The 9950-nt window shown below is 43.0% G+C and overlaps 1 protein-coding gene across 2 annotated transcripts; it reads right to left on the reverse strand.

The window, feature by feature from the left end:
- Positions 1–208: 208 nt before the first annotated feature.
- LOC129210027 (serine palmitoyltransferase small subunit B-like) lies at positions 209–9258 on the reverse strand. Of its 2 annotated transcripts, XM_054835464.1 has the most exons (7): positions 8919–9258; positions 8290–8438; positions 4159–4359; positions 3848–3975; positions 2990–3044; positions 2369–2448; positions 209–1082 (listed from the first exon to the last, which is right to left on the reverse strand). In XM_054835464.1, the coding sequence occupies exon 7, from the start codon at positions 1048–1050 to the stop codon at positions 808–810; it is 243 nt and encodes an 80-aa protein (XP_054691439.1). In that variant the 5' UTR covers positions 1051–1082; positions 2369–2448; positions 2990–3044; positions 3848–3975; positions 4159–4359; positions 8290–8438; positions 8919–9258; the 3' UTR covers positions 209–807. The 2 variants fall into 2 exon arrangements, with proteins under 2 accessions (XP_054691439.1, XP_054691440.1); XM_054835465.1 differs by lacking the exon at positions 2990–3044.
- Positions 9259–9950: the final 692 nt, after the last annotated feature.

The following is a 9950-nucleotide window of genomic DNA, read 5'->3' on the forward strand; positions in this document are numbered from 1 at the left end:
GTAAGAGTAAAAAAGGAGGGAAAAGAGAGGGAATAAGGAGTTTAGATCAAAAGGAGAGACATTGTATTTTCAGTAGGGTTTTTATTGTTTTTCAACTGAAATGTCCCTACCACAACTGAATATGTATGTTCTGTATATGATGTGCATGCTTTACCAGTCTTCTAGAAGTAAAACAAAAATGATCTTTTTTGTAAAGTCCAAGAAAATGAGAATTTCATTATCAATTTTCATGGAAGTAAATCCCCACATTTTTAATAAATCAACTGCATTATTTGCATAATGATGATGAACCAGTCAAGTAATTCATTGTATTAAATAATTGAGGCAAACTAAATAAATAATAAAATAATTCTATAAATACATACATACCAAGCTTAGAGAAGCAGCTTATAGTTGTATAGTATTGTGCAAAACCTTTCGTGTACACATCTCTCCTGTCAGCAAAGCTACAGCAGACAAGAACAAATGTATGCCATAGAATTTCTCAAGATGAAACCTCGCCATATCCCAGCAGCTCTCCCTGGAATAACAAAATATGCAGCACGGTTGTTTCTGTCCCAAATCCAGCCAGTCTTTAACATTAAAAGCTCTTCAAGAAGCAGTCAATCAGACAATAAAAGCAAGGACTGATTGAAATTGTTTTGGTAAAATGAATTGCTGTCACAGAGTCCCAGAATACAGAAGAACACTAAGAGATACTGCAGAATAAACCAGTATTTGCATACACCCTGAACCTGTTTCTAAACAAAAACGGAGTGTTAAGAAAAATGCTTCTTTGATCCAAGAGTCAGTGTCAGGTTGCCAATGTTACTTCACAATAGAAACAGTATTTTCATGTTGGCTTCCAAATAAGTGCAAGAAGAATTGAAAAGCCGTGCTGATGTGGACAGGGACAAAGATGTAAGCAGTGTATAATACCATAACTAACATAATGACGTTGAAAGTGTAGAAGAGCAGTTTTTCCCAGGGCTCCATGAGATAGCTGCAGGTGATCAGTTCAAACTGGCAGTACAGCCAATAGATATAGTTCTTCATGCTCTTAAAATCCATCTTTGACTTTGTGCCACTTCTGAAAGCCTTTCCTATTACAATAAAGGATAGTTAGTAGAAATAGAAACCTTACAAGAACAACAAAGAATACATAAAAACATCATATGGGCAGCAACTCCACGCTACTCAGCTTGCTCATACTGACCATTTTTAGTAAATGATGTTTTGAAAACACAAAAGATCTAAAATTCCAAGATCAGAAATGCATTTTAAAGCATAAAACGTGACCAGATAGTAACAGACTAGCACAAGTCACTCCTTTACCCCATCCCATCAAACTTCATTTGTATTCCTTTTTCTTTCCTGCATTCAGTTCTGAACACGACAGTCCAATTTAGACCATTGTGTGCTGGGCCCCATTTTTTACCAAGGCAGCTCCACAGTATCTCTTTTTTCCAGAAATTGGTTGCCCAATAATTGTTGTGATTCTGTTCTCCAACCTAAACTCTACTTTCATAACTTTGCCTTGCTCTGGATTATTTAAGACTGTTGAAGCGGCTTAATTCAAAAAGCACTTCAAACCCTCTCTCCTTCACCACTCCTGGATTTTGACATAGAGCTTGGCTAGAAGTCTGATTTCTGCTACTGCAGACTGAATTTCATGTCTTATGCTCCAGTTGCTGCTGGAATGCAAACTAGGAGCACACAGAATACCACACATACACAAGGAAATTATACGCAGATTATCCAGCTTGATTGAATTGATCTGTTGCCAGAATGAAAACATATAAATTTATTTTAAAGCTTTGTGTTTGAATTAATGCTAATGATTATTGTTACATTATATAGTTACCGGAGTACAGAACTGGAGAGGTAAAGGGAAAACAGGACTATTTCAGTTACTGGTGCTTCCTGTCGTTTGGTAAATAAAAGGAGACAAAACAAAAACTGTGATTCCCCACTTTTTAATTGGAAAGTTAAGAACTTCTGGTAGTGTCAAGATCTGTGGAAAAAAAACCTTATTCCACAGAAATTAAATACAACTTCATAGATCTCTCTAGAGTGGGATTTTATCCTAACAAAAGCCACTTCCTAAAGTTTTTAGAAAAATTTTGCCTCACCTTTTCCATTTTACTTCCATAGCTTCTCCGCCTCTTTTCTGCCTGACAGGTGAGATAAACTACATAATGCTTCTGTAGTTAAGAATTAACTACTTTTAGCAATATCCTTACTATATCCTTCACATTTCTGTGCATTACATGCAGTCTTTACTAAATCTAGGTTATCCTTAAGCCTCTTACCATCAAATGTATTGCCAAGCTACTTTGAGGAAAGACTTTTCTTACAAAAAAATGATTCTGTAAGAAGTAGAACTTACCTCTTCACTTCTCCCCAGTGATAAAACGTCTAGGTGAGAGATGCTTCCTAACACTTCTGCCTTTTGCAGCTGAACAGCTCCTATACAGATTGAGAAGCAAAACCAATTAGCTTTGATCCTCAATTACAGTGTCTCCTCTGTACTCCACCCTTCTTCACTATTGCTAAAAACTCCTCTGGCCAAAGCCCTCTGCATTACGCAACAATGACAACCATCATCTGGCTCGGTACCGCGCTCTCATGACAGCATTAATTTGATAATTTGTACAAAGCCAGAGTTGAAGAACTGCAGGTAGGGAGGAACAGACAAGGCTGAAATACTATTTAGAGCAAGCAGCAAAAAATGTTTACAATTAGTGCCTTCCCAAATTTTGAATCTCAAAAAATATCTGTGCTCTGTGGGACTTTACAATGCAGGCTGCCAAAGTTCCTACAAAGTGCAATGTAATGTCCATGCAAAAATATGGTGTCAGAGTTAAGTGGCCACAAAAATGTAGCTCAATTAATATGTCACAGGAAAGTCTCCTGTGAAGCCACCACCTCCTGCAACCTTTGATTAATGCCACTTTCGGACAGTTCCCAGTCTTTTCTGCATCGGTATCTCCCAGCCCCATATTCGCACCTCAGTAGTCGTCACCCAGAAACACCAGAGTGGAGAGAATACACAGACACGATTTCTGTAGGGAAAAGATGGTGAGTTTTTCCTTAAACATACTACAAAATAAAACAAAACCACAAATACTTGAGGCATTTTAATGATCTAATTGGAGAAGTAAATTAGGTAGAAATCTGCATAATACATTATGTTCTAAACTGCCTGCCTGCAGTCAAATCGTTTCCAAATATGAATCAGCTTCATTTTGGGAGAATATGCCACAAGCAAAGTCTAAGGCATCTGAGCCTCACCTTCCTTCCCTTCCTTCCCAAACACCACCTGAGCTGATCTATTAGTAAATGCTGACCTACTCCCTCAATCTTTTTTTTCCCCCATAGTTTTCAACAAATTAAAATTTTCTGTTTAAAAACTGTCCATTTTCCATAGAAAATTCAGAAATGGTAAACCACTGCCCCTGGCAGCAGCACTCAGTATGGCCCATGCCCTCCCCTTCTCCTGCAGATCCAGGGGTCTGCCACAAGAGTGCATCTCCTGAGCTGCACCAACTACGACGTCATGGAAGACAGAACCTAGGTTGGGGTCTAGAGAATGGACTCATCAAATATGAAATGTAATCGCCCTGGAATTCTGCTGCAGGATTATTATCTCAAGACTTTCTACTCTGAACCAGATTTTCAAAGCTACATATTTCAATGGTGTACGGAGGGGTGGGGTGGGAAGAGGAGTTTTTTAGGGTTTTTTTCCCCCCCATGAAATGTTGGTGAAAAACAACACTGTTGATTTTATACACAGGAGAAACAACATTTGACTTCCATACTACCCATGTTCTCAGCAAGGCCAGCATCCCTGCTTCACGTTACTCACCTCCTCTGCGAGGTGGATCAGCCTCTTCTGAATCCTTTAGTGAGATGCAGTGGCAGAGCACCGGTTTCCAGGGCAAGCGAAGGCAGGGCTGTCACCTCAGTGCTCTCTGAATCCTCCCCAAAAAACATCTGCATAAAAGGCAGGAAAACTCAGGTAGGTACTTCTGCCATGGAAAACTATACAGATGTTTTCATTCTTTTCAATAACTCTCCACTAGTTCTTTCAATAACAAATTCCCCGAGTTGAAACAATGCAGAAAGTGAGACTTGTCTGGGTTTGCTTTAGTTCTAACAGCTTCAAAAAGTTTTTACCTTACAGCTGAGAGCCATTGTGAAAGAGATAGGTGGTAGTGCAGAAGACGAAGTGATTTCAGAGACATAAAACGTTGGGGTAAGCAGAATCCATTCCCGACGTGACGCTGTAAGCAGATCTTGGATGGTGGTATGTAAAGCCCCCAGGCATCCTCTCCTCCTCGCTCTCTGAGCAGCCACTCCTGCTGCTTTTCCCAGCTTCTACCCCAAGGGGAAATAAGAACTCATGAATACCTTTCACAATTTGTAATCAGACGTGTATAGCTTCACTCAGAAATCAAAATTTGCCTGAAACATCTACCTTTTAAGGCACTTTTAGCCTATGTGCTTTAAGATACTTTTCCACACACAGAGAAGAAACAGTCTTCAAGATTAAAAAAAAAAAAAAAAACAAAACTAACCAAACAACAACAACAAGAAAAGCAGACAAAACCATACTGCCACATTTGGTAAGACACTGTGATGGATGACTGCAGCTGCATAGAGAAAGCATTTTTTTGCAAAGATCTTACTCTGAAGAGCAGGAAAGAGACTCTCCTGGGTAGCACTCTGTCCCAAAGGGGCTGGTCCCTTGTTTGCAGGTCTCTCGATTGTGTTGCCCACACAATTAAATTTCAAAACCTCTTTTTACTGCTTCTCACTTGGTTTCCAGCCAAACAAATTCAAACACAGCCATATCAAAGTCATATAGCCACACAGCAATAATTCTTCCAAGCAAGGGAAGCATGAATTAAAAAAGCAAACCGGAAGCATTCAAATTACCACTGCACTAAAGGAAATTACCAGCCCTCTTTTTTTAAGTTCAGTGAGGTTCCCCATATGGAAAAGTGGCAACTTCAGGTTTATATAGAATTTAGCAGATTATCTCCATGTGCAGAAGTAAGGGGGTTTTTTCCCTATTATTTCATGCCTTATAATGGGATCCTCTGATGTCTAAAAAGGTATAAACCCACACTGAGGCATTTGGCTTCAGAATGGCTGTCTTCCATGTAGCTTCTCTGCTGTCTAGTAAGGACTATGTAATAATGCTGCTTTTCTCTTCTTGATCGTCTCTTTTGTCAAAATTTGTATCTTTGAAATCAGTACTTCCTTTCCTGTTTTAACTGAAATTGGACATGAGTTAAAAAGTATGGTATGTGGGAGTATAGAGAGATAGAGGCAATGAAAGAAAATAAGGCTCATTTCCATAGAAGACCAAGCTAAAAATGACTGAAATATCTCTGCCTCACAGCTATACACTGTGGTAAGTCATTTATCTGCCTACTTAAAATTAAGACACTGGGAGGTAATCAAAGCATAAAGTCAAGGTGATCAGGAGAGCTTTCTCTCTAACCTACCCCACCTGTCTATCCACACAAAGCAAGGCACAGGCAAGTTTCTTTCGTTGTAATAATATACTCGAGTTTGTTTGATCCCTTTTGGCTCCAGCACTGCTTGGAAAGAATGGAAAGAAGCAATGTTGACGATGAATTATTAACACACTGGGGAGGCAGCCTTCTGCAGCTCTCTCTGACAGCCAGCATCTGCATGGGCATTAGTGCAAGCCTGTAACATGGTTCCGCTTGGCAACCTCTTCCTGCCCTCTCCCTTGTGCTGGCAAGGAGGACACATCAGGGAACTAGTCAGGCCTGGCAGGACAAAGATGTGCCAGCGTCTTCAGTCTGCGCACAACCTGACCACACAACTGCAGGCGCCGGAGGAAGGGATGGGATGGAAACACATGACAAGGGCAGGGAGATGGTGGGAGGTTGGGCAGGCCAAGGCAGCCCAGGCAAAGATGAGCTTAACCTGCTACAGAACCACACCACAGGGTAAGTAATGTGATCGCAAATAGTGGTGCCAACCTGCTCCTAGGAACATCTGTAGCCTCTGATAGTCATCCTGTGTCCTCAAGACACCTCAGCACCAGCTTCACAGCATAGGGAAGGAAACCCAGCAAGAAAGGATGGCTCTTATAGTGAGTTGTTAGCTTGACTTGCCAATACAATTGAGCTGCATCAAAGAACCTACAGAATATACACTACTGTTCTTGGAAAGGAGACAAATTGCCCTATAGTGGAGAACAGGCTAGTTCTTAGAAAGGCTCTGTTCTGCATGGTGTAAAATATCTGGCATGAGGCTCCACAAATCCCAGCACCAGAAAACAAGTTTATCTGGAGCGGTATCACACCTGGAATCAGGCTGTATGACACCACGTAACAATTAGATGAGGAATGTATCTTGGCTCCAGCTTATAGGGGCTTGACTTACTGCCCTTTGTAATGCAAGTAACATATTTTAATTTTACATTGTTGTCTGCAGGAGTCATACAATTTCCCAGCATGCTTCCCCACACCTGGCTAGGCCAGTTCAGGAACTTTTTTAATTCTCCATCAAGACAGATAATTAAGTAAGTGAAAACTGTGGAGGCTAGTGATCTCCAAAAACACAAGGACAATGCATAGCTGGCCCAGAAGGATTAGGCACAGACTATTTCAACTCGAAGTAAGATGATATCATACCATTTAATATGTTGTGAACTGAGCGTTTCATAAAAGTTGAACAGTTAAGCCTGTCAGTTGTGAAGAGCAGTGAACCTAGACCTTCCCAGTTGCAATTGCTTCGTATCTTCCTATAGAGCTCGCTCACATAATTTTTTATTTAGCTACCACTGATGCCCCGGAAACGCCAGCAAAGCAAGTTTCTTCTGCCCACCAGTGTCCTAGCAGTATGTAAACCACGCTCTTGCGTGACAGTCTGCTGCTGCAGTTCTTGCACGCCTGGTCTCTCACCGAGGTCAGGGGCTCTTCTCTAAGTGTGGTTCAAATTGAACACATTTTCCAGCTCCAGGCTGTGCTTTGTTCCTTCACCTGGCAGGTCTTCACATCCCTTTCTGAATTGAGAATGGGTCATTCAGGAATAGAAAAGACAAGGGAAGCTATGTGTTCCTGCACTCAGCAGCTAAGCTCTGCTTTCTCCCTAAGCTGTTTCAGGTGTAACATAGAAAAGGAAAAGCTGCCTAAAAGGAGTTTAAAATCTAGAACTGTACAGATACAAAGCTATGGCTGCGAGTTGCAGAGCTGAATGCCCAGCCTGGGACTAGGAGCTGATTAAAATGGGAGTTTAAGATTCTCCTGTTCTCTAATTTCTAGGATTATTCTGCAGTTTTCCTTTAAAAGAGGGGTGATACAACCCTAGCTATCTTGCAGACCTTCAACACACTTTATACGAAGAACTGACTGAAGCAGTAAGGAGAAGAAATTTCATTTGGCTTTTAGTAGAGAAATAGCTGCAGTTCTTCTCTATTTCAGACATTTTTACAAGCATACAGCAAATCACATGAAAATCACAGTGACGGTCATAACAAGCATAGTTCTCTCAAATACCTTGGAAGAATTTATTAACATAGGATTAAAAAAAAAGTGTATTTTTTCAACCAGATTGTTTATTCGGTGTATTATTCTAAACCCATACTTCCTGTCATTAGCCTATTTCTTGGCTATACAGAAAATTACATTAGAATGCCCTGCTAAAAGTGACACCACAGTAGAGTGGCACAGGATGGGAATCGAGGACTTTCTATTAGCAGTGGTCAGGGATATAACATCCTCCTGCACTCCCGTCTCCTCTTGTTTCTTCTTCCCTCCTCATTCAGGTAAGAGGTATATTCACCTCTGGTGAACTGAGTAAACATTTCAAGTACGTACTTCAATGAAATTCCACGTTTAATTAAGAAGTTGACTGAAGTTGTCTCCCAAGTACTCCTGCAGCAACCAAGTCTCGAGAGATGACAAAAAACTACTACAAACTTCAGTTGCGCTGCCAACAAATATGGTGGTGTCCACATGTGTGTGGAGTCGAGGGTTTCTATATATATAAGCTCAGGATGGCAACAGCTGCAGTCCTGATGTGCTCCACTAATGCTCCATCTCTTTTCCAGGAAGACTCTCAGCTGCCCGATTCTGTCACAGGCACTGAGGGAATCCCAAAGCCTTCATGACTCAGCCCAGTTGCAAACAAGACAGAAAGGGCTCTTCAGCAGGCAACAATTAATTTTAAATCATTGCAGCATGAACCCCTCCCCCATCTAATGCTGAAACCACAGGAAACAGCACACTGGGTTTGGAATATGCAAAAGAACATTCCACTTACGGAGCATCAAAAGGATAATAGCTGCGTGCTTGGTTCTCTCTCCCAGGTGTCAACACATACTTAGCAAGGGCTAAGAATCCACCAGAACTGGTGCACTGTACAGAAGATTTCTCTTTAAGACAAATTAGCATAGGGTGAGGTCCCAGGAGCTGGTTTTCAGGAGGAAAGACAAGGAATTAAAATTTTGTGTTTTTAAGAACAACACACAAGATGAAAGGATGAGATCAGTGATTTTCTTGTTATAACTAAGGCAGGTAATTACCAAAATGGGTGTCCCTTTCTGAGCGGGAGTAATAAATTCTCATTCACATCTTCTTTAATTTCAGTGTTGACATCTAAAGCCTACTCGAAGCTTTTACCACCCCAAAAAAAGTTCTCAAAGCTGAATTCAGTGTTTCAGCAGAGTACAGCTCCTCATCCAGCCGTCATCGCTTCCTTGCTCTGAGAAAAAAGCCCTGCCAGTCGGCTGGTGAGGGGCGCAGGGTCTCTGTCAGGCAGAAGCGCTTGGTCCTTTCCTTGTGAGGGGCAAGCAGGAGTCACTAAGCGCTCGTTGCCATAAAACAAACCCAAAGGGAAAAAAAAAACCACCTCACAAAAAAAACCCCAAACACAACTCGCTCAGATCTCACCATTTCATTACAAACGAGGGGAGAAGGGCGGCTGTGTAAAATCTCCTCAGCTCCCGTCCCGCCGCTCGCCACTGCCGAGCCCCCGCAGCGCACAGGGGTCCCCCGGGCTGCCGGCCCTCCCGCCGCCTCAGGCTTCCTGCCGGCCCCTCTCATCTCCTCAGCCTCCTCGCTGGCCGCTCTCAGCCCCTTTAGCCTCCCCGGCGGCCTGCCCGCGGCTACCGGCCCGCATCGCTCCCTCCGCACCGGGCAGCCAACAGCACCCGCCCTACGAGGTAACCCAGCCGGTGTACCCCCGGCTCCCTCGGGCCGCCGGCCGGCCGAGAGGCGCCGAGGCGACGCGGCCACCGCGCCAGGCTTCACCGCGGCGGCAGCTGCCTACAGGGCCCAGCAGCCCCCACGCCAGGGAACCGCCAAATGCGGCGGGAGGGCACCGCGAGGGCTGCCGGGGCCGGTAGTCCCGGGGAAACGCCGGGCGGGAAGACAGTGTGGGTTGTGGCAATACCGTGAGAGGAAAAATTCAGCGTGGGAATAGCATGAGAGCACAAATTGTGTCTGCGACAGTGATAGAGTAAGAACAATCACACAGGTCTCAGAAATTCCTTTTACCCAGTGTTTATGGTTGTTCCTGCATCCACCTTCCTCACGGCCCATCCAGCCCAGACCTCTGCTTCTCTAGCAGCAATGGCGCTATGTGAACAGCTTGGGGGGGGGGTATAGCTTCTATTTCATGCCACATTTTCCAAACTAGAAATGGTTTTTACTTAGATGAGCCTCTTCCCTGAAAGACTGCCTGTGTCTTTTACCTCAGGTGGAGCGAGCAGCCGTGTGTGAGGACCACAGGGCCAGCGGCCGCCCTCAGAGCAAAGTGCTTCAGGAAACCAATGCCCAACATTTTGCTGCGTTTCTTTTCAGCATAGCCATATACTTGGTGAGTAAAATCCAAATTAGCTATAAGATGATAAAATCCCCAGTAAAATCTAATCATACATTTTCTACAGACATCAAATAATTAATGAAGAGTGTTATGAGGAA

The sequence above is a fragment of the Grus americana genome, chromosome 9 (assembly GCF_028858705.1).
Source record: "Grus americana isolate bGruAme1 chromosome 9, bGruAme1.mat, whole genome shotgun sequence".
NCBI classification, from domain to species: domain Eukaryota; kingdom Metazoa; phylum Chordata; class Aves; order Gruiformes; family Gruidae; genus Grus; species Grus americana.

Bases quoted from the DNA above. Each gene is read 5' to 3' on its own strand.
- LOC129210027 (XM_054835465.1), bottom strand. From the start codon at position 1,050: ATGGATTTTAAGAGCATGAAGAACTATATCTATTGGCTGTACTGCCAG.